Source organism: Nannobrachium achirus (genome assembly GCF_963921795.1).
Source record: "Nannobrachium achirus genome assembly, chromosome: 17".
Lineage (NCBI taxonomy): Eukaryota > Metazoa > Chordata > Actinopteri > Myctophiformes > Myctophidae > Nannobrachium > Nannobrachium achirus.
This window is the reverse complement of record NC_137824.1, coordinates 38,841,163-38,866,951: the sequence shown is the minus strand read 5'-3', so window position 1 is coordinate 38,866,951 and position 25,789 is coordinate 38,841,163. Positions and strand designations below refer to the sequence as shown.

The 25,789-nt window shown below is 42.6% G+C and overlaps 1 protein-coding gene across 1 annotated transcript; it reads left to right on the top strand.

The window, feature by feature from the left end:
* Positions 1–13,428: 13,428 nt before the first annotated feature.
* LOC308302009 (ubiquitin-ribosomal protein eL40 fusion protein-like) lies at positions 13,429–13,815 on the top strand (the record flags this gene model as incomplete). Its single annotated transcript, XM_080746164.1, has 1 exon — positions 13,429–13,815. The coding sequence occupies one exon, from the start codon at positions 13,429–13,431 to the stop codon at positions 13,813–13,815; it is 387 nt and encodes a 128-aa protein (XP_080602290.1).
* Between the last annotated feature and the right edge of the window lie 11,974 nt (positions 13,816–25,789).

The following is a 25,789-nucleotide window of genomic DNA, read 5'->3' as shown; positions in this document are numbered from 1 at the left end:
ATTGGATTATTATTACAAAACTTACATTAACATCTTCAGCCCCATAAACATTTCGGCCATTTGAAAATAGCCGATCTACAAGCTCAAAATGTGTCGCAAAGCGACGCATTGTGAGCTTGTAGATCTGCTATTTTCAAATATTTCAAATATTTGTACACATTTGAAAACTTGATACCAATAATTTTGTACTTTTACTCAAGTACATTTTGAATTCCGTACTTTTAATTGTAACATTATTTGTACATACAGAAGCAGTATTGATACTTTTACTTAACAAATTTAAAATTTATAAAATGTGAGTACTTTTTCCACCACCGCCTAATAGTTATGATGGGTAAATGGGTAGCTAATACCCCAACAACTAAAGGGGACACGGAGAGACAGACAGTGTTGGCTTTCTTTGGTAAGTATTGTCAAAGATATATATATATATTATGTTTTTTTGCAGAATCAGTCTATAGAGATTAGACGCTGAATGACATCTATCACATAGGGCTGACATCGCCGTATAGATTTCAGATAGCCTGACTGCGTTCAGTTGTACACTGTGGATAATAATCTTACACTGGATCAGCCTATGCCTCGCTCAAATAGACGAGGAGTGAATGAGGTGCAGAATATCATCTCAGACATCATCTGGGATTTCTTCTCCTACTGTAGGGCCTCCTCCCATTGATTTTTTATATTCTGTATGGTTGGGACGTAAAGAGAGAATATGATTATACATGGTCGATATCATGCCCCTAGCAGTTGACTGTGGGGCCGGGAAGGTGTCGATGGGTGCCTCTTGGAGGTTGAAAAACATGGGATATACACTGAATAAACCACACGTTCTCTGGTAACTAGTAACTACATCAAAGATATGAAGGTATACGAGTCCTTGTTGTTAATACCGAGAGAGGGAAATAAAAAGAATGCTTCATCAGTCAGTGAGGGATGAAATATTGGTTTAGCTGCAATCAGAGCCAGGAAGGAAAGAGTTTGTAACAAGCATTTGAAGATTTTGAACCGATTCCATAATTCCGAGAGTAGATTTGACAATAACATTGAATAAAGAGAAACACGTACAGTATAGTGGTATAATAACAGTAGAAAGTGTTGCAGGGCTAGCAGAGGAAGCTTCCATGAAAAGCCTAAAATTGGTCATAAATAATTTTGGAGAAGGGGTAGGAGGATGGGAGTTTTAAAAGAAGTAAAGATGGAAGCACACTACTGTATGTAGAAAACCCCAAAGGATGAGTAAAGTGTCATCCATGATCCATCCCAATGTACTAGAAAACAACTAACACGGTATAACCATGTAAGACGCCTAAGGGTGAAAAGCGCCGTCATGTCTCGGCCATCTGGCAAGTGATGTATATCGGACCAATTACCCATATATAGAGACCCCTGGTACCCATAGATATGTCAGAGCAGCAAACCCATAGACCGTCTCATAGTAAACTGCGACCTTCGGTCACAATCACTGTTCAATCCTGGCCATGTCGGATGTTTCAGAAAATGTTTGATTGCCTAACAAAGTGACTGCTGGACTTAACAGTCACAGAAAACTTTTGGCTAGCGGGCCTGGGTTGATTTCCTAGAGGGTGAGGGTGGAGGTGAAGGGGGCGGCTGTCGCAGTTTGTTTCCACCATCTGGGGGTCTGACCAGGGGCGTCACAAGGGGTAGGAAAGTGGGACTGAGTTACTGGGGCCCAAGGTGGAGGGGCCCTAATAACTTTATCTATTGAAAAATAGCAGATATACAAGCTCACAGCGCGGCACCGAGTGCCGCGCTGCGAGCTTGTAGATCTGCTATTTTTGAAAAGTTGTGAAAATGTGTGAAAATCTATGAATATATGTATTTTTTAAAGGGGAGTTTCGGTCAAAAACGACTTTCCTACCTTTAAAATGTTGATTCAGGAAGCTTCTGGGTTGATCCTGGTTAGTTTTGACCCATAGCAGCATTTTGTTCTATTTTGGATTTTCTCCCCTGCACCCCACGGCTCCAAACGGCACCTCTTGGGTCACTCCATAATCCGGTTATTATTCTCGCTCAAAACTCACTTTTCTCGCTCGGTCTCAGTCCCTGGTAACGTTGTTAGCAAATCCAAGCTACACCAGCGCCTGGTCGCCGCCATGTTTGTTTACTTTTAGCTCAACTCTGAACTCTCAGCCCAGGAGAGAACACTGTGAAATCACGTTTTGTATCGCGTGACTCCCCGACGCGCGACGAACAATAAAACACAAAAATGCTCTTAGCCAAAGAAAAAAGATGTAACTATGTCGACAAAGTCTGCAGAGTGATGTATGGTGTAGCCTCTTGTCTACCTCAACAGGCACAACAGGCTGTGGGGGGAGGGGGGTGGAGCTGTGAGCAGCAGCAGCAGCTCGTGAACGCGCGTTTCCCAACGGGTATGGGATTTCCCAGTGTTTCTCTTGCAGGGCTGAGAGTTCAGAGTTGAGCTTCTTGTAAACAAACATGGCGGCGACCAGGAGCTGTTGTAGCTCGTATATGCTAACAACATTATCAGGGACTGAGACCGAGCGAGAAAAGTGAGTTTTGAGCGAGAATAATAACCGGATTATGGAGTGACCCAAGAGGTGCCGTTTGGAGCCGTGGGGTGCAGGGGAGAAAATCCAAAATAGAACAAAATGCTGCTATGGGTCAAAACTAACCAGGATCAACCCAGAAGCTTCCTGAATCAACATTTTAACGGTAGGAAAGTCGTTTTTGACCGAAACTCCCCTTTAAGCGAACATTTCTAACTCAAATTTTGCTTCTGGGGGGTCCCTGGAACTAAATATTTTGAGATCGGGGTCCGTGGCCAAATACATATCATCTTGGGGGTCCTTGACATAGGTTTCTTGCACACATTTTCACGATTTTTCAAAAATAGCACTCGGTGCCGCGCTGTGAGCTTGTATATCTGCTATTTTTCAATAGTTAACATTCATGGGGGGCCCGCAGTGAATCTTTGTACCCAGGGCCCAGAATTTGGTGTGACGCCCCTGGGTCTGACTGCACGCCGACCTTGTTTATGACAAATGGTTCCGGCGTCGGCGGGACCCTGGAGATGCTAAGTGCCTTGCTGGGGTCCATAGAGAACCAGAGACCCCCATTGGTGGTTATTAATCGTCATGGAGAGAGGCAAATCATTTGCAGGTCAAATCCCTGCCAGGAGCGGAAATACATGGCAGATAAGGACCAGCCCATATGAGCTGTATTGATCTGAGAACAAGTGATGAAGAGCATTGGAAGCCAATTTTATAAAGAGGGCGATGCCCGGTCGGAGGGACGCTGTTAATGTGAGTCCAGGACCACCAGACAGAGTTCAACACCAATATTAATCATTACGTTTAATCATAATTGACACCGACAATATGCAAAATGAATGACAGCGCAAAATGGAAAACGCAATTCTCATTCACAAGTTGGAAACAAAAAGGTCATCCAAGCGCCTAGATTTATTACTATATGGAAACTGTCTGCAGCCTGACATTTATGCCATCGTGGCTGTGCATGGCGATGTTTATCTTATCACAAAGTCAGCCACGTTTGTCTTCTCTACTGCCTTTTTTGTTCGCTTTACTATTATTACTTATGCTGCTGTAATGTTTGAAAAATGTCGAACAAATAAAGGTTTTACGCTCAATTTAGGCATTTAGCAGACGCTCTTAATCCAGAGTGACTTACAATAAGCAAGTAATACATCAATAAGATAAGCAAGGTAATAAATACATCAATACATCAACATTAATACATCAAATGCATAGAAATATCAATCTAGAAAAAAATAATAATGTAACAGTAAAACGTATGTAAAACCTAAAAATGCTATCTAGCTTTCATGTATGGTCCTTGAGGGTAGGCGAGTGATAAGTGCTATGGGTTTAGGTGGAGTCTGAAAAGGTGAGTCTTCAGGCCACGGCGGAAGCTAGGGAGTGAGTCTGTTGTTCTAAGTGCGACAGGGAGTTTATTCCACAGTTTGGGGGCCAGGAGGGTGAATTGTCTAGGACAAGTAGATTTTTGTCCTGGGGTGTTTAGCGAGGGTTCTGTCAGCATCCCTTCTTGTGTGCTATACACAAGATGCAACAATAAAGACCACCTTGAACCATGAACAACCTTGATCCTTGAACCTTTATCTTCTGTGACAAAGCACAAAGCACTCTCTACTGTTTTATGAACTAAACTACACCCCTCACACATAGTACATGCATGCACACAGCTTGGTTTTGCTATAGTAGTGAGGACTCAAACCCTGGCCCAACCATCTGTGACCCAACAACAAACTAACCCCCCCCCCCCCCCCCCCCCCCCCAAAAGACAAAATAACCCTTAACCTCAACATTGATGATTTGTACCGTACATATTAACATACACTTGAGTCTCTATATTGGGGCACCAGGTTGGCATATCATTAACCAGGGGTGGATACTTTTTTTTCCCCCTACCATTTTAGGATAGTTGCAGTCATTTTTGGGCTGGGCGGCCACTAAGCAGAGAGGGCCAATCCTTCAGTAGCACCGGCCCATAAAGCAGAGAGACATCACATGATTGGCCCACTGGTTTATCTGGCTGGTCTATCATCTGAATACTGGCCTAGTAGCCCAATCACAGGCTACTGTGGCCCAGGAGTCCCACCCAAACATTTGGATGGGACACAAACAACAAGCTGATACAAGCCCACACCGCATCGCTGCCTATGTTCCGTTCGCGCCGGTTGTGGTGGGCTAGTCTGGGCCAAGATGCCAGGTCCGAATTTATGTCCCAGGCTAGCCCTGTCATTAACATTAAGCTAAATAAAAGTGACCCCAATATTGATCACAGCTCTCAGCCTAGTGAAAAGGCTGAGAGCTGTTGAGTGATGGTTACTGACTCTAACAGTGTGAGATCCATTAGAGAGGCAGGACTCTATCTACTTAAGGGCATCTGAAGAGAAATTGAAGGTACTGTACCGATAGTTTAGAGAGGATAGCATAATTTACAGTGTCAAAGGCTTTCCTAAAATCTGAACACAACACCACACTTATCCAATAATGATTTAGCTCTCTCTATAAAAAAGCAATTAGCCATCTCTGTAGCGTGTTGGGCTATAAATCTGAACTGCACTGGGTACAGGGAAAGGTGCTGCTCAGTTCTAAAGTCAATTGTTCTGCAACCCATCCTCTCCTCTCCTCTCCTCTCCTCTCCTCTCCTCTCCTCTCCTCTCCTCTCCTTCTCCTCTCCTGTTGCCAGGTATTGCCACGGCGGCAATACATCAAGACAGCAGAGTGTGACAAGCAGGCTTACCCAAATCAGAGGTCACTGATTGCAATCTTTAAGAGTGACTAGATGTGTCAGAAGCTTGCACACCTGACTGGAGCTGAAATGAATCTCTGGGAGCTTGCAGCTTCTCTGCTCCTGGGACAATATGATGTCACTGCAGTATAAGAGCCCAGACTAAAGGACTTGCTGCAGAGACCAGAGCAGGGATTCCTATTCATATACAACAGTGTAGTCAGGTTTTTCATTAATCAAATATCACGGGAAATTGAGACCATGAGAGCAGTAAAGCCTCGAACAGAGTCGGGTCCGCGGTGTAGTGCAGTGTAGTCTTTTTGAGTCATAAAACTACAACGTTAACGCTCAAAAAGACTACACCGCACTACACCGCGGTGGAAGGCTATCCACCGCGGACCCGACTCTGTTCGAGGCTTAAGACCTCTGTATCTGCTGGTCTGGTGTATTCTCATTGTCCTCCTGTCAGCTTATACTGTCTCTGTCTCTCCTGCAGTACATTGTCTCCCTCTCAGCTTTCCTACTGTCTGTCTCTCCTAGTGTCTCCCTCTCAGCTTTCCTACTGTCTGTCTCTCCTACACTGTCTCCATCTTAGTTTTCCTACTCTCTCCTACACTCTCTACCACACTTTCTCTACTGTCTGTCTGGCTTTCCTGTACTGTCTCCCTCCTTGCTTTGCTACTGTCTTTATCTACTTTATTCCTCTCAGCTTTCCTTTCCTACTGTCTTTCTCCCCTACCCTGTCTTCCTTAGTGTCTGTCTCAGCCACACAGGTTCCTTATCACTTTCCTTACAGCTTGGGATGAAGTTGAGTAGGTTCTCAAATAGAACATGACAACTTCAGTGTGTTAGATCTATCCTGTGTCTAAATCTATGACCTGAACTAGAATTCTCCCCACAAGGAGAATGTTAGATCAACGATGTCTTCATCTTTGATCTACTGTAATTCCCCTCCACAATCCGCTGCATCATCTCTCCCTCCCTCCCTCGCTCCCTCCCTCCCTCCCTCCCTCCCTCCCTCCCTCTCCCACTCCCCCCCCCCCCCCCCCCCTCTCTCTCTCTCTCTCTCTCTCTCTCACTCTCTCTCTCTCTCTCTCAACAAAGATATTTTATCTGCTCCAATTTAATAATTTAATTATCTATTGCCTGAGGTAATGTATTTTAACTGAATAATGAGGCAAACCTTTGGAGGGAGGGAGAGAGAGGGGCGGGGGATTCCCTGTGGAGTTGATTTGGACAGAATAGGATAGAATAATACTTTTATCCTCTAAGGGGGGATTCAGGATGTTACAGCAGTAAATAAAAAAAGAACTGAAACAGAATAGATACAGCAACAAACAATGCAAACAATACGCACTCGTCCTCAATTAAATACATTCTTAGTCGACTAACCCTATAGGCTATTCAAATTGAATAGAGGGTGGGTCGACCACGGACGTCATAAACGTAACTTGCAATCCGCACCAAAGGTGGTAGTCACAGCAGCAGCGGTGACAGTTAATTCAGGACCATAGACAGCAGCTACAGTTACTTCAGAACCATGGACAGCAGCCACAAACATAGCTTTACTATGTTCAGGAACTCTCTCTCTCTCTCTCTCTCTCTCTCTCTCAGAGATGTATACTAGGGCTGTGATGAACGCAATTTAAAAAAAATTACGCATTTTAATCACACTTAAATTTTGCACCATATAAGCTTTCTCACTAGGCGTACCTAACCATTGCACCAACCAACAATCAACAAACCCCAGCGCACGCACTGGGAGAAGCCAGCGATCAGACCACTTATTCGCTCAGCCCGGTGGATGGGAAATTTTGGTTAAAAAAACTCACTTGATTACCAAAATTGAAATAAACTATATTCTCAGGTCAAATATTTATGTTTTTTTTCTTTTTTTCATAATTCATACGTTATCATCCTATGTTAAAATTGCCTCTAGATGGTGTGTTGACAAACGCAACATTCAGACGTGAGGTGCACCATTGCTCCGACCCACACCATACTTATCACAAACATTGTTCGGGGGACTGCCATCAGAATAGCCACAGGGACCAATCCACAACAAACTAGGCACAAACACTGTTCAGGGGGGGGCAAACCACCCTTGCTCCAAAGGTGCCAAAACACTGTTAAGCATTTGGCCATGACAATAGTCACACCAGGGGCCACGTCAGAGGCCCCTCTAATCTGCATCAAACTTGGCACACACTCTGTTCAGGGGTCACATATAGGTATGGTGCCCAGGGACCAGCATTTTCAGGTTTGTGAGCTTGAGCACTGAACATTCTTTATGTTTTGTTATGGTAGCTGACAGCTAGCTGAATTCAACTGAGCATTAAACTAATTCCTGTACCAGGGTCAGTGTGAACAGATAGTCTTCTCTGTAACCTCAACTCTCAGCAGCCCAGCATAAAGGGTTGATTCATACACCCATACAATACCCTGTGACAGCAATCAATGGAGGTCAACAACTGTCAAGGATACCAACAGCCAAGGTACTCATCAACATTTTAGTGTGGCGGCCACAGAGGCCAATAACCGTCAACATTCAACACAATATTTCACAAGATGACTATTTTTTAATAGATAGAAGACACACTCTAATCGAGTTATGTGACAAAGGATTCTGGGAGGAGAAACTTGGACTTCCATTTTCTATTAAGAATTGAAGAATGTTGTGGGCTCGTCAAATAAAGTGGCTTCTGGGAAACTCTGTGGTTCACCTAGTGAGTACGCTTTCCACATAAATAAGGCTATAGTCCTCCCTGCAGCTGTCCGGGGTTTAAATCTGTCACAAGGCTCTTTGCTGCATGAGAAAACGAAGAAATGTGTACAATTAAAAGGGAATAAAGACATTGTCTAAACAGAACTGTGTTACAATGCATTAGACCAGGGGTCTTCAACGTTTTCAGGCCAAGGACCCCTTAGTTGAGAGAGAGAGAGAGAGATGAAGCAGGGACCCCCATAACCTTTTCATAGATTCCATGTAGTTTCATTGTTTGACAACACGATCAGCTATTTTTGGCAAAAGGTCTCAGAATATGGACACTAGAGTTCAAGTGGTTAATATAAAAAAGGGGAAAAAAGGTTCTATCACAAAATTGTGGAGGACCCCCTGTAGTAACTCTGAGGACCCCCTGTTGCATACCCCTGCAGTAGACAATCTAGCTTGTGAAACCACAGGAATTGTCTCTCGCTATCAGAAATAAATCAGAAATGCAGTAGAAAATATAACCTGAAGAAGAGTTATTGACATCAAAACATTGTTATCTTTTTCTTGCACCCTGAAAATAAAGAAAAGGCTCCAACTGTCTGAGTTGCTCCAGTGCTTTTATTATTTTTGCCGCATGTGTCCTCGTCCTATAATGCACCGGCTCAGCCTGAACCTGGCTTGTGGCACGGTGTAACTCCACTTGGTTCTTGCCGAAAAATACATTTAGAAAAAAGAAGTGGTTTCTAAGTCATTCAAATGGCCTGTGAGAATAACCATTTAATTTCCTATTCCTAGGAGTATGCTACTCAACACTGCAGCTCCATCATGAAAACCCTGTGGTTTCCACCTTGGAGAGATTCTTTTAGTTAATTTGATTTATTCTCTCATGTCTGTTCTTAATCCTTGTGGAAATAAGAACTGAATATCCGCATGTAGTTTCAATTAAAGGCCCCTGTTTCCGTTGTTTAACTCCACTGTGGTCACCTTGACTGTGTTCAGCGGTTAAACGAGGAGACACATGGACTCTGGTCATCTACAATGTCAGCCATTTACTTGCCGTCCTGAACACATTTTTCTCGCTGATGGTTTGTCTAAAATGAGACTGTTTTCTGATGTATGGTGCAGTCTACGCTATTGGCAGCCAGCTCTGTCATTCTGCTGTCGACCGAGTCGCCGACCCCTTCATACAACATGATGTGGGTCTTAATTACTGCCAGGTCTTATATCTTAACTTAAGATCTGCGGCGTAGTCAGTGCTGGTTTGCTAGTCTGAGGACGGTAAAATGCGCATTGCGCGAGGCAGTAAATGCTGAAATGGCCCTGAATTAGACATCATGGTGAGCCTTACATCTTAAGTATTTGCGGTCAAAAATTGCGATTGCGCATACGATGCATGGCGTTATTACTTACCACCTAAGACCTAAAGATGAAATAGGGCCTTAAAGTCTAATAACGGTGTGGCCTCTGTCCAGAATCTTCAGCTATCAATAGAAAGTGTGGGGTTTGGGAATGAACCTGCACAAATCACAATGTATGAAATGTGTGTATGAAATATATTATGCTTTATGCATATCATAATGGTTCCCAAACAATTAATTGAAAACCAACTATCAAAAAAGAGCTTTTATGTTTTTTCATCAGTACAAACTTACTTTTCACAACATTCAAATTAGTTCTCGATTCAAATTAGCACCCTCTAACTGTCTATAATAACTCAATAATAATGTAAAAAAACACACATTTAAGCTGCTTATTTGTCACATTTTGTCAAATGTATCTTAATTTAAATGACATTGCATTGTGTTGTCCAACCAGTAACAGACTCTCTCATTCTCTCTCATCTCCAGCTGAAGGTGTTGCTGGCTGCTGTTTTACTGATCCTGAAGTTGTGTGGAGGTGCAGTTGGCGAACGTTCAACACATTCATCATGTCGTCAGGTCAGAACATTAACTAAACATAGAGCAACAAGCATCACGCCTACTACCATGTTACCAAGTCACCTCTCTTTCAATTTCTCTTCTTTTCTCTATCTGATGCTGAAAAACAGGTCTGTGCAGTTGTCTTAAACAACATGTTAGATTACTGTAATGTCTTCTTGTTTGGACTACCTAAGAAGAATGTTGGATGGTTCTAGCTCATCCACAATACTGTAGCCGGAGTGCTCACCAGGACAAAAAGAACTGAACACTATTGCTTTCAAAATATGTCTCACTACAAGTAACACACCCTAACGGCGAGAAGCGACCATCAGGTCGCAAACACACACACACACACACACACGCACACGCACACGCACACACACACACACACACACACACACACACACACACACACACACACACACACACACACACACACACAGACAGACAGACAGACAGACAGACAGACAGACAGACAGACAGACAGACAGACAGACCCATGTGAGAGAGTGTTACACCAAATGTGTGTTACTTACAACTTTTTGTGACCTGCCTTGGATGGATGGAATGGGAGGGAGGAACTGAAGTCGATAGGTAACGAAATGTTTGTGTATTAGCGTGACTCACTCACTGACGGACGAACGGACGGATATGAGGTGGACATTTTGCAATAAGGCTCTAAATAGTTTACTGTAACTCCTACATAATACGATACATCTCTGACCTGCTCACTGCTCACAGACCAGGCTTCTATACGATCATTAGATAGTGGCCTCCTAGTCAAACTAAATAAACTGGAGAGGGTAAAAGATTGAAGATATTGTATTGTATATGTGTGCTTATACCGTATATATGTGTGTGTGTGTGTGTGTGTGTGTGTGTGTGTGTGTGTGTGTGTGTGTGTGTGTGTGTGTGTGTGTGTGTGTGTGTGTGTGTGTGTGTGTGTGTGCTTATGTGTACACAACATGTGGTAGAAACAGAGCTACACTTTCCAACCACCTGCCCACTTTACCAAGACATCAGAGACACATACTTCCCACAGATTACACACACCCGAAGTGAGTTTGAAAACATGACCAATGATGAAAAACTCCCATACCTACTGGGAGAAATACAACAATGTGCGAACACAGCAGCAAGATTTGTGAACTGTTGCGACAAAAGAAGGCTAGATAGAGACTGGAACACAACCACCCTAAGGACTACAAACCATGGATTGACATCTAGACCTACTGCACATACAGTATGAAACAGATCTGCTACCTTTAAAGGACAACTTTTAGATAGTCATTAGAGAAAAGAAAAGATGAGTGTTAAAATGTTTTCATTTCCTTCTTTCTATGATCGTTTTAGTGATTTTAACAATTTGATTTGCATGCATGCAAGTGGCTAAATATGTATTTTTAGACACAATAAGCCCATTCCCAAAATGCACCGCAATCCTTCATGGGCAGATGTGACTTACAGTAAAGGGGCTGGTGTAAATAGTAACAAAGAAATTGCCGGCTTGTTGTGTCTAAAACGGCATACACATGCCTCCACCCACTGAAATCAAAATACTAAAAACGCTAAAACAAAAGCAGTAAATTAAAACATTTTAACACTCATCTTTTCTTTTCTCTAATTACAATCTAAGATTTTGCGACAATTGTTGTATTCTAATGTGGATGGCACCGAGTTTGCACCCTGCTTGAAATGTGCTATATAAATAAAATTGACATGACTTGTTTTGACTCCACAGTTGTGTCATAGCAACACCATATTATAGCTGAATTTATGCCAGAGCAACAAGCAGTCTCCCTCCAAAAATACAAATGGTTGAAAACACTGAATACAAAAACAAACACAAAGATTGAAGAAGCAATTAGGCAAAATATCAGAGGTCTTTAGGAAAATCAGCTCCTCAAACACAACTAGAAATACTCTGATACCTCTGATATTTTGCGCATGGTCCCTTGAACACACAGCAGTAAAACCTGACTTGTGTCCCTGATTGTCACCATATGATTTTAAATTTGACTATAAACGGCCATTTATGTGAAAGTCTGTGCGTGTCAGTATCTGTCAGTCCATGTCCCTTTTATACCCATATGGATATCCCTGATGGCATCAGTAGGAGTCCATGAGTGTGATGTCAATATATGTGCCCATATATGGAGATCTCTGTATGTGCCCATATATGGAGATCCCTGTACCTCTCAGTTCTTGTTCCCTTTTATGGGCATATTGTTTGGATTGGCGGTTCTACTGAAAATATTAGTTTAGTAACTAACGGCAGGGCGGGTAGCTAAGAACGTAGGAAAACAAGTTGGAGTATAGAACCAACCATGCACTGTTAGACCTGTGGCATGCTGACTCAGGACCCCATGGATCTCAATATCAATTAGTAGTAGGGAATCCGATGCTAGTAATACTTAAACTGAATGATCTGACTGCAGGTAGCTGAACTTTATATAGAGGTCATAAGTTATCACCATATAAGGACGACTCTAGAGCATAGCCGTTTCATCATTGTTCCAAAATTGCAAAACATTTTATTCAACGATTATCCATCATGTAGGTCTATTTAAGGTAGCCTATAATGTGGTGAGTCAGCATGTCACAGGTCTAACAGCGCATGGTTGGTTCTACAGACACCAACTTTCGCACACGGATAGCTCAGATTTGTTCTTGGCTACTTCCCCTGCCGTTACTGTACTTGCATGATGTACAGTTGTACAAAACAAAACATTTCAGTAGAACCGCTGATCCAACCAATATGCCCATAAAAGGGGACAAGGACTGAGAGATACAGGGATCTCCATTTATGGGCATATACAGAGATCTCCATATAAGGGCACATATATTTACGTCACCCTGACATGCATGGACTTAGTCCTACTGATGCCATCGGGGATCTCAATATAATATGGGCATAAAAGGGACAAGACGGTGTGATGCTGGTGAGATGTTGCGTGCACGTTTTTCCCAACGAGGTGTGGCGGGAGGACGTGTCTTAGGACTGGGACGCTCTAGGATCTCGCCCTTGCTGCTTTGATGGGGTAGCCCAATGACTGAGGGATTCCGTTCGAGCCCTTTCTATATTGTACAGATTTTCACTGGAAATCTGGGGGTGGCTGTAACAAAGGCTCTCACTTACCCTTACGTCATACGGGCCAGTTGAGAGGTTGCCATATTTACGCATTGAATGGTGAAACCCCATACATGGATATACCCAACACATCTCATTAAAATGTCTGACCTTACAGGTTCCATATTTGGACCCGGACGACCTATAACTCCATATATGGAGACATAAGGACACATTTAGCTGCTGACGTCACACAATACACAGCTGATGACGGGTTATGATGTCACACAGTACACAAATGAGCACTATATAAAGAGTGGCACCACCCACCGAAGGCATTTAAGCAGTACTCAACTCTGAGCCTATCTACAGTACACGAAACGTATAGCTTACCATGACATCAAACCACCTTAAGACCTTTAGCTAGTGCACACGGCGAGACACCTGAGCCTTCCGTACGAGTCAAGATGCAGATCTTCGTGAAGACCCTGACGGGGAAGACCATCACCCTCGAGGTGGAACCCAGTGATACCATTGAAAATGTCAAAGCCAAGATCCAGGATAAGGAAGGTATTCCTCCTGATCAGCAGCGCCTGATCTTTGCTGGCAAACAGCTGGAGGATGGACGCACCCTTTCAGACTACAACATTCAGAAAGAGTCCACTTTGCACCTGGTGCTGCGTCTGCGTGGTGGCATCATCGAGCCATCTCTGAGATTGCTGTCCCAGAAGTACAACTGTGACAAGATGATCTGCCGCAAGTGCTACGCCCGTCTCCACCCTCGCGCGACCAACTGTCGCAAGAGTAAGTGTGGACACAACAACGACCTTCGCCCCAAGAAAAAGCTGAAGTAGACAACTCGTGTTGCTGATCTTGTTAAATAAATGGTGAAATGGTTAAAAGAAAGTGTACAGGGCCCCCGCTGGCCTACTGTTCCAGGCGCTACCACTTAGGCATTGCCACATAGGCATAGATGCCTAACGGCGTCGCCGGTTCGATTCCCGATCCGGACGACTTTTGCCGCCTGTCACTCCCCATCTCTCTGCTGCCCGTTTCCTGTCAGTCTACTGTTCGATCAATAAAGGCATAAAACCCCCCAAAAATAAAAAAATAAAAAAAAAGTGTACAGGGAAGATCTCCTGATTGATTGAAAGAGAGAGCGAGAGCGAGAGCGAGAGAGAGAGAGAGAGAGAGAGAGACATACAGATGCAAATGTACGGGTCCGGGTACTAACGTATACTTAATTATTCTCTTCAAAATAAAACTCTGTAAAAGAAGAAAGCATGCCAAATGTCCATGTTTTACTTTTAAACCTAGTAATGTCAGGTGGAAACCTCATAATGTCCAAAACTGTTACTTTTCAGGATTCAAATTCGAAAACAAAAGTAGCAGATCTACAAGCTCCAGCTTGCAGATCTGCTACTTTTGATGCTTTTGTATGATCAAGTGGAGCAATCATTTACAAAAACATAAAAAAACCACAAAAAGTTAAAATATGGACATAAGAGGTTTCTGCCTCTCCTCCAGGGCTGTGTGAATCATGGCAAACAGTGTGGAATATCAAAAAGCTGTTTGACCGTCAGTGTCACATGACGCCGGAGATCATATAGGGTGGCTATACCTAATTTGGTGAACATTATAAAAAGTAAAATAAAACATACACACAGTGACCATTATGCCATTTGTGGCACCCCTTGATGGTGGTGAAATCGCTTTTTAATCTCTTTCGTTGCTCTTTCCCTAATCTCAACATGGTGGGAGCTTGTAGGCTACTAGAAATAAGCCTCTACTTTTATGGAATGCTTCTAGAGTCCATCTCAGTAAATACAAAAAGAACTAGAAATAAGATGCAAGGGGGCTGTTGAGACCGAAGGAAAGCGCCAAGCGGACAGTGAGACGCCTAGGTTTAGAGGTCAGTTTAAAGACACGTTCATGGTTCTTTGTGCTGTTTTTGATTCCTCTGTCTCTGTTCTCTTGTTTCTGTTCTTTTATGGTCAATTCAACCCGTTTCAGAATTCTCCCATTAATGTAATTGACATTTTAAAATGTCATGTCCACGTTCACGCATGCACAGACATAGGCTACACACACTCAACACAGCAGCAGAGCCGAACATCAAAACAGGCATAGCCTAATTGTCTAATTTGTCGTGAATGTTTAGAATCCGCCGCCCACATTCCTTTGATGGAATAATTGCCCATTTTTGCCAAAGAATGAATTGTGCAAATGAGAAGGCTTCTTTCATGCACCGCTGCTACAAATAAACCTATTGATCAAGGACTGGCTAGTCAGGCTAGTATCTGGTTAGTATCTGACTATAGCATCTGGTTAATATTTGGTTAGTATCTGAGTAGTTTAAAGCTACTGTGGTGGGTATATGGTTATTATCTGACTCTCTGACATCAATAGGAACTGGCTAGTATCAGGCTAGCATCTGGTATATGGCTTGTATCGAGCTAGTATCTCACAAGTAGATGATGAAATTATGAAAACGTGTCTATATTCCTTTTGAGTATCTGGCTAAGTATCCAACTTGTATCTGTCTTGTATCCAGTTAGTATACAATATATATATACAAGTGTTTAAGTCAACTTGTGTTTCCAATAAGAAATAGTATGAATCTGTATGATTGATTGATCAGTGTTTTCCAAGTTCTTTCAGAGAACCTCTCCAGCCTTCATATGTGTTAGCCAGACAGGGACACAACTTTATTTAATAACTTTTATTCTCCAACAGAGGATTGGCTGTCATAAAGATGCACAAGCAATATATTTAAAACCAGATCTGAGCATGTTGTCACATTGAAACAATTCTTCTTTATTGACACCTGGATGTCCTCAGGGGGATCAGTAAAGGCTTATTTTATCGGATCTTAAACTATTCTTGCTAACCCCCCCGGCCTCATGTTCTTTTTTACCTGCAGTTATAGTTGAAACCCTTCAATATTTACGGCAAACTTACACAGTGTGTTAAAGCAATAGTAGAGCAAAGCAGGCTTGAGGTCTGTCAGCTGTGGATGATGTGATATCACTTTTACTGCATGTGACTGTGTATCGGCAGATAGGGAAAGTTTGGAGCCAGCTGGGAAACGTTGTAAACCGTCATTTCAGCTCATGGTGATGAGACAGACTGTACACACAGTACAGTAGAGATCCAGGCCTTGAGCACAGATTCAAAACCACAACGTCAGCAAATAAAAGTTGGGACAACAGATGTTCAGGAGGCAGAAAACATTACCTTTGCACTGTACTACACACAAATAATGGGCACTACTTATACCCTGCCCAAACCACCCAGAAACTCCTGGGTCAGCAACCCTCCTGGAACCTTCTCCCCTTCCCCTTGTCCATCCGCATTCATACAGATGGCATCCTAAATAGCCTTTCTCAAAGGTGTGGTTCTTGACTTGTGAACAGATAGATAAACAAATAGCAGTATGGTTGCAATTTAAAAATGGTAACATTTTATTTCACCTTACAGTACATTACGCTGTGTTGTAGGCCTACAAACTAGGCTGGTGATCCTCGGCCACCGGGGACCAAGTCAGGAACGATGTAAATCGGAAAACGATGCAAGATGCGAATGCATGCTCCACTCGGTGATGCTCTACCTGTTTTCAGAGTACTCACTGTATCTGTGTTAGAGTACCGTGTGGTACTCGTTACCCAACAGTACTAATAATGTTAGATATTACAATCAATGGGTTATATTATGTAAACAGGCCTACTCGGGAACAATGCAAGTCTGGACGATGGAAGTTGGGAATGCATGCCCCAACTGTTTATGCAATGCCCGTCGTGCTTGTTGTCAGAGTACCTGTTCTCAGAGTACCACTACCTGGGTGATCGATTAAATATGTAGCTATTGATATATATATTGATATTGTTAAAAACTGCTGACATTGTGTTGATGGTGTACATGGACATACACAAATGCAGTTTCATTGTATATTGGTGCATTGGCACGAACCTAACACAAAGCTCGGCTAATCCGTGAAGCTAGTGGGTCACGTTGGCCAATTCGGGAATGCCTACACCTCTAACAGACAGAGATTCAGTGCGTCCTCCATAGATGTTTTTATTTTTTAATTATTATTTATTTTTTCTGGATAACCGCCGGTCCGACTGAATTCCCACTAGGCACTGTAAATCCCGGGAGCGTGTCGCTGTTACTACATCTCATCTTTTCGACACCCGACTCTAACCCTCACCCTAAACTTAACCTCCGTGGAGTGAGTAGCTAACCCTCCGGTCGAAATGATGGGCGTTCGCAAAAGCGAGATTTCCCCGTAAATCCCCCGGTCATCAGCGATACACAGGTCAAGTTGGAAGTCGGATGGACGGACTGTGCCTGAATTATGCCCGGGACAGACACACACAGACAGACACAGCTTTTGCACAGTATATTGTTAGATAGTATGCCATGCTAAAGTGTGGATAAAACTGTGAACGCCATTTACAAAAAAAAAGCCGTCCCTATAGTAAGCAGGGAGTTGGCTGAGATGGAAATTGCTGTTGGCGGGCCTTGCCTTTGTTGGTACGCAGCCATTCTGTAAACTGGCTGGTGGCTGTTTTCTGCTCTCTGTTTTGGTTCCCAGAGAATTCTACCAAGCCATCTGCAACAACCATTTTTGGTGGCAGAGTTTCATCCATGTTTGATATGGTGGTGAGTTCATGAACCACTCAAGCCCGACTACTTCGTTGATCGTACAAGGTCCCCTATAGGGCAGTGGTTCTCAACTTTTTCAGGACGCGACCCCCAAAATAAACATATTTTAACTGGGGACCCCCCCAGGCCCCACCCTGACAGGAATCGAAGCATTACATTTTATATAACACAGTTCTATTGTGAAAATAGAGGATCTACATGCTCAGCATGTACCGTAGATCGGCTATTTCACAATTTCTGCCTCTAATTTGGCTCATTTTCGAGGTATTAAAAAGTCCTTAAATTGTCACTTTAGAAATGTGCAGATACCCTCTCTACACTTAAACTTCATGTTGTTTTGTTTACCGTTGAGTGAGAAAACAATGTTTCACATTAAGTTAATCATCTGAGGACCCCCCAAAATAATTTGGCCCACAGGTTGAGAACCACTGCCCTATTAGGGGTCTATACTTGCTTCCACTCACTTTTCCCCATCTACGCCCTGATGCCCAGAATATAGGGTTCATGTGGTTAAAGGACAACTTTGTTTTTTTTACAACAAGGGTTCAGGTTTTCGTTTTAAGTTGCAAGGTCCACCGCATCGGTTATACCAGCTCAGTGAATGGGACCACTTTCGTTGCACAGCTGCCAAGCTGCCATATAAGCCCCAAGGAAGATATGTCAGCTGACAAATCAGCTCAGCGAATACTGGATATGTGATGTTAATTTTAAGTCTGTCTTACAACTCAGTGATCTGTGTGTTAGGAGTAACACAAAATGAAAATGCTTCACAAAAGTACACAAAGTAAGATGCTTTTCAAAACAAAACAAATGACTTCATTAAAGCAAAATAAAATGGATGGGGAAGGTAACTCTGAAGAGGTGGGTGTCGATGGCGGCTTTAAAAGAAGAGAAGTTGGGGGCAGTGCGTTGATGTGGGAAGTATAGTTATAGAGAGGGGTGGCAAAGGTTGAAGTCAAGGTGCATCACCGGGACTGAGGGAGCAGGATCTGGGTGGTGGTGGAGGAGGTCGTCGGGGTATTTTCAAAGTTGTATTCTCTGTGAAGCTCATACAGCATGTTGTCACTGTCGGGCAGAAACCTCGCATCTCCAAGTTTCAAATTTGCAAGTATTTAGTGAAGTAAAGCCCTGCTTCATCATACAAGACTGTCACACAAAACTAGTGTAAATAGCAAATCTACAAGCACACAACGTCTCGCGGTGCGAGGCGTTGTGTGCTTGTAGATCAGCTATTTTCACTGTTTCAGATCAGTTTCATATAAATACAAAACAAACACTTTTGGACAGGTTTCCACCCGACAACAACGATGCACTAGTGCCTCTCCCCTCCCTCCTCCAGCCCCCGATCCATCTTCAATTGCGAACTGCGTTGAGGCATATGTCACCACAGGGTCCCAGCACAAAAGAGCACTGTCTGAAGTTTTTTCACGGTGAACGGTCTCTTTTACAATTAATCTCCAGATACCGGCCTGCAGTCTGCTTCCCTGCAGTTCGCCAGCAATGCGCTTATACCCAGGTATTCATCTCCACCCATCTGTTATGAGGCAGGCCAACAGTGCCATGTAAAAGTGAGTCATCATTAGCGGATGGGGGCGGGGTGGGGGAAAGTCTCTAAGGAGACTGGACACCTCACTGCCTTACACGCTCACGCTCTGAACGTCTACCATCTCCATGTTCTCTGTTCGATTTTCAGTGAAAGTGCACAGTAATAACAGATATCGATTTGTCCACTGTGGATGTTCAGCATGTATTGTAGGCTGTATACTGTATGTGAGGAACTTGTGTTCACATCGAAGATTTACAGAATGAGTCAAGCCTGCGTTTTATCCTTGCATTCAGGGGTGTCGCACCAAATTCTGTGCCCTGGGTACAAGGATTCACTCACATTTTGTGCTTTAACTATTGAAAAAATAGCAGACATACAAGCTCACAGCGCGGCACCGAGTGCCACGCTGCGAGCTTGTAGATCTGCTATTTTTGAAAAACCTATGCGGTGCTCAAACTTTTTCATGTGAAGGACCCCCAGAATTATATGTATTTGGCCACGGACCCCCATCTCAAAATATTTAGTTCCAGGGACGCACCCAGAAGCAAAATTTGAGTTACAAATGTTCGCTTAAAAAATACATATTCAAAGATTTGCACACATTTTCACGACTTTTCAAAAATAGCAGCTCTACAAGCTCGCAGCGCTATTTTTCAATCGCTAAAGTATAAAATAATTAAGGCCCCTCTAACCTTGGGCCCTAGTATAACCTTGGGCCCTAGTAACTCAGTCCCCCTTTCCCCCCCATTGTGACGCCCCTGCTTACATTCAGCAACTTGATGTGGTGAACTGGTGATGCTGTGGGTGTACTGTATTGTTGTGTTAAAGTGTTCTTATCTGCCTGGGAGTTGAATATGGAGCCATGATGGAACATGTTTAATACTGCCCGACAATGTGTCAAGGAGTCCATGAGCAAGACACTTAAACCCTAGTCTCATGTAGCCAGACAACCATTTCACAATCTCCTAATGCTATATAGAGTCTGGAATTACACCTCCTGAAAGACAAGTAACTTAAGTAAGTAGTCACTGCTGCACGGAACAGTAGTTCCATTGGAAACAGAAGCACAGAGTCTTTCGAGCAGCATATTCTTGTTATGCGAGTATAGTTTAAGAACATTTGAAAACATGATGGAAGTAACACCAACAACATCAGAGAAAGACAAAATAACGCCCCAAATAATATTGAAAGAAGACATAACGCTCCCAGTAGGACTTGTTATCGCTACTGCACCAAGGGAGCGGATGCGTCACATCCGCTTTATCGTATACTCACAATTAGAACTTTCGTCTCCCAGACTGTATGACGGGAGCATTCGCAAATTGTGGGAGACAGCAGTCTGGCCACGCGAGACTACTTAAACCCGGGCTAACTGCTCCCCCCTGAGCGCTCAATATAACCACCTGAGCACACATCACCTGAGTGAAGCTGGAACTGAACTTCCCCTGTGGGAGAAAATAAGTCTGCATTATTATTAGTAGTTTATAAACTAATTTCAAGAGGATACACTATCTCGTTATTTCAAATTCTCTTCTACTCTGAAAAACAAGTCCCAGGTGAGCTGTCAGATCAGATACATACAGTATGCAGAATAAATTCAGTCAGGAATGCAGCTAAGTCAGACATGCAACTGTTCTTGGAAACAGAGTTCTAATGCTGCAGGTGAACTTAACTTCAGAGCAGTCTGGTGTGAGGACCCTGCAGCTGACAGCAGATCAGCCGTCCTTGAAAACCTAATGATCCACAGGTGCCATTTTAACGAGGCGCCACAGCCAGTGACAATGCAGGGGTCTCCTAGCGAGGTCCCCGTATTAACGGCATAAAAGAATTATGGCCTACATGGTTGAGTGCAGCAGCACAGAGGGATGCGAGGGGGCTTGTGGAGGCTCACTGTTCAGAGGCGGAACTCACCACGGTGACCTCATAGACACTGAGACATCGTTAAGGCAGACGGTCACGGGACCCTGGCTGGGAGGTGTCAGGGAACAATGATTCATTCTGCGTGTTGCTACCAACATAAATCACTCTGTAGATTGCAGGCAAACCAAGGTAGGAGTGTGTATCGGTATCATGGCATCTGTATCAGTCTGACACGGGCCAGAAAACACTGGATCAGCTATCGGAAGAAATATAAATTCTTATCGCACATGATTAATTGACATTGCGGTTAACGCTGTTGTTTCCCAACAGGAAGGTTGGGAAGTTTGCGTGTTCTCAGACATCTTCTCACAACAGACAACGTGCATGTTAGGGACAGGGCGTTAATGTAAAAGAGCTCAGTCAATCCACACTAAAGTAGTCACACTTTAGGTTTGTCCCAATCAGGGGCCTTAGGCTTCAGGCTATAAGGATGCAAAGGCCGGGACAGCGCTTTGTTAAACGGGACAGGTCTATAATGGAGGGCTTGTACTTGAGGACACTTCATCGTGCACATCTCTGCTTCATGATCTGGATGTGTATTTCAGTCCCTTTACATGTAAACTCATTATTCACAAAAATGACAGTTATCATTGATTGGTTTAAATATCAACACAAATTGAGTTCTGATTGGCCAAGCAGCTTGCGAGATGACCTACAAACAGACACAAACAGTACACATACACACAGATTGAGGATTCTACTGTTTATTGTCGTGAATCTGCTCTCCTCCTATATGTGCAAACACGTTGCCTGTGTACTTCTAAGTATCACAGATTGTAGGTTAAAGACCAAAGAAGATCTGGCTTTTAGTACCAGAGCTCCAACACTTTTTAATGCACTGCCTGTGGAGATCAGGCGTGCTGAACGGGTCTCTTGCTTTAAATCCCTGCTTAAAACACACTTTTATAGATTAGCTAGTGCTAACTCCTACTAATTTCAATCTATCATGTTGATGCCTTTTTTTAATCCAGTTAATACAGGAACAGCCTGAACAGCGTTGTCCAAATCAGATTTTCAGAGGCCTTAGTTCTTTTTGTATTCATTTTTACCATGTTTGGAATGTGGAATTGTTGTTTATTACTGCGGCGAACAAGCTGCTCTAATTGCTCTAAGTGGGATTAATAAATTGAATTTTGAAATAGTAATAAATAGGACTGGGACTGGGAATAATTAATTACGGAAAATAACGCGATTAAAAAAATCACACATTTTAATCGCGCTTAGTTTTTGTACCATAGAACCTTTCTCACTTGATGAGTTTCAGGCATACCGATCATACCAGTGCACCAATGATTGCTATGGGAATATTTAGCTATAAGACTCACAACAAAGTCATACTGCAGTGACTTTTCAATGGACCGAAATCATGACGTCACCAAAATCAAAAATGTATTTCTGGGCAGTGTTGAATTGGAGCAGTATTATTATTTATTAAACTTATTTCTGGAAGAACAATTAAGACACTTAAGATATTGGTTTTGACTATTATATATAAACTATGAAATATATTATTTTGTTATAAATATCCACAGGTTGACAAACTAGACATACTGTATAGGCAATGTCTTGGACCCTTAATTTTATATTTTGAAAATGTCTGGAAATACCTTCTACCTGGAAATACCCATTTATTTACAAAATGCAGCATTCATTTTTCAGGGGTAGTTCAGTATAGACAAACGCTGTTATGACAGCGGAGCATGCTATTGTATTGCTAACGATGCATAATAATTGAATAAATAAATTCATGTTATGCAGACTCACAGTATGAATTTAACACCACCTCCCACTCTCTGGGCCGGAAGCATTTGGTCACATTGTGAATAAATGAAATCCTACCTACATGTTTAATGAAAAAAGTGTATAATTGGTCAACAGTGCAAAAGTCTAAAAATTGGCTTGTCTCTTGGCAACAGTTGGTTGACATTTGGGAGGGATGTTGTTTACTATTTATACACAGCTCTGGAAGTTGTCTACTACTTATAATTGCCTCCAGTGCATACACCCCAACCTGCATGTGTGTGTGTGTGTGTGTGTGTGTGTGTGTGTGTGTGTGTGTGTGTGTGTGTGTGTGTGTGTGTGTGTGTGTGTGTGTGTGTGTGTGTGTGTGTGTGTGTGTGTGTGTGTGCGTGCGTGCGTGCGTGCGTGCGTGCGTGCGTGCGTGCGTGCGTGCGTGCGTGCGTGCGTGCGTGCGTGCGTGCGTGCCACTGTACAGTACGTGCACATTATCATTATCATAATGTATTAGCAGAAGACGGCACTGTCAGTTATACCAAGAACACATTTCATATTCCTTTGGGTAAATGAAACCAGGCTTACAAAGCAGCATGAGGCAGCACGGCATATAATTTGCCTTTCAATTGCATTGTAATGTATTGATTATAGAAACTGAAAGATAAAGGAGCTACTGTACTGAGTCCATCACTATAATAGTCTGAAAAGAGCGTTTTAATAGGCAGTTGATCCACAGACATACCGGTCGTTATCTTCAATAATGTATTACAGCAGAGCTTCTCAACTCGTAAGTTACAGGCACGTGTATCAATTAGCACAGTACTGCTCTATTAAATTACTTCCTTGTCCCTGTGAGCCTGTCAGAAAATTGTACAACCAGCAACAAAATTACATGCACTGTAATGGAATACAAACCATGTCAACATTAAACAATCACTATACTGTAGGTCTGTAAGTCTACGTTGGGCTTGCACTTGATGGTCACGTACGTGATTGTGCAACTCACTGCTCCATCCTTCACAGACTACAGTATATTGTGAAGAAGTGGATTAACATTACAACCCTAAAGAGCAAATAATGAACTAAACAGTGTGTAGACCTATTCCTGGAAGTCAAATGTAAGAGGGGCTTTTAAAAGCAGCTCTGCACATAATTGGATGTGTTGAATGAATTGAAACCGAAAAGCGATTGTTTGCCGTTTATTATGTGCTAACACACACACAAACATGCACACGTGTGTGCTCTCTCTCTCTCACAGACACAGACGCTCATACTCATACTCATACTCTCTCTCTCTCTCTCTCTCTCTCTCTCTCTCTGTCTCTCTCTCTCTCTCTCTCTCTCTCTCACACACACACACACACACACACACACACACACACACACACACACACACACACACACACACACACACACACACACACAGTCACACAGTCACACACTAAAACACACACCCGTTGTGCACCAGTTAATTTTTCAATCAGATGTGATCGTGGCTTCGTTTCTGTGTCACGGGGAGTGGAGAGGAAAGGAGAGGAGACGATAGGGGAGGTACTACTGAAGGAGGAGAGGAGGAAAAGAGGAGAGAGATTATCAGGGGAGAGGACAGAGAGGAGGGGAGAGGAGTAGAGATGGGATTTATGGCTCTTTTAGTCCAGAGGGATTTCAGGAAAAAAAGGCCTTCTATAAGGAGGGTAGATGCATTTTGGGGTAAAATTGGGTAACCAGGTCATTTTACATAATTCAAGGGTGCTGAATCAGAAAAACATGGTTCCCAACCTTCTAATTTGCATAACAAAATGGCTGCCGGAATGGCCAATTTTGAACTATTTCCAATAGCTCTGTAACAAGCAGTGTTGTACAATAGTGCTATTTTTAGAAGTGTGTGCATATTACGCGCACCCACATTCAGGTGCACATACGCAACACGTGCAGACACGCAAACAGTGACACACAAACATGCGGATGATATGAAAACATTTTCTGTGGCTGCATGTATCTAATAAATGATAAATGAATCTATGGAATTAAGCAGCAACTGTGGCGAAAAAAAAAGAACCTCTGGGAACTCAGATTGAGCAGCAACTAACTAACGGTAAGACTGTTGCATGTTTATTCTGCTGGTTTACTTAAAGTAAGCTGCTGCAGAATAAATTAATTGCTGATTGGGGGTTGACTAGAGACATTTTCATCATTAGGCTATCAGACGCTGACAAGATCGTTAAGTCAGTAAAGCATTACACCCAAAAAAATAATCTCTCAGTTGAACACATTTTAAATGTGTGAAACTTTTCCACCCATTTTATATGAGTAAATTTATATATGGGATATATGTAGTCCCAAGTCAAATCTACATTCAATGCAATGCATGTTGTTCAATTAGTCCAACTCATTTTCATTAACTTAAGCCAAGTTAATTATATGAACTTAATTAATTTACGTTTGTCCAACTCAAACAAATGTTAACGTAAATGTGTTGGTTCAACTCATTTTTATGGAATTAAGCTAAGATAAATAAAATACTTTTACATTTACATAAGAAGAGTTCCGTTTCAGGTTTTCTTCTGGATGATTTGTTTCAAGTTTTACAATATCAACATACAGATGCATAATGGATATATGCAATAGCAGTGATTATTGAATAATCAGAACATTTAAGAGAAAACCAACGCAATAACCTCAAAGTTACCATGAGTTCTTCTCTTTTAGCCTAGCATGGGGAGGGAGCTCAAGCTTAAACTAGCAGCCTAGCAGTTAGGGTTAGGGTTTAGGCTCAAATACTGACAAATCAAATTCTGACATATGACAGTCATCTTGCCAAGGCAGACACATTGATATGATACATTTAGCATTTTTAGCTCCCGAAAGCTTAAACATTTCCCTGAAAACCTAGAAAAATGCTGTTCCCAGCATGCTTTGCATAACATGTGACCAACTTATTTGACCAATCAAGGGAAAGG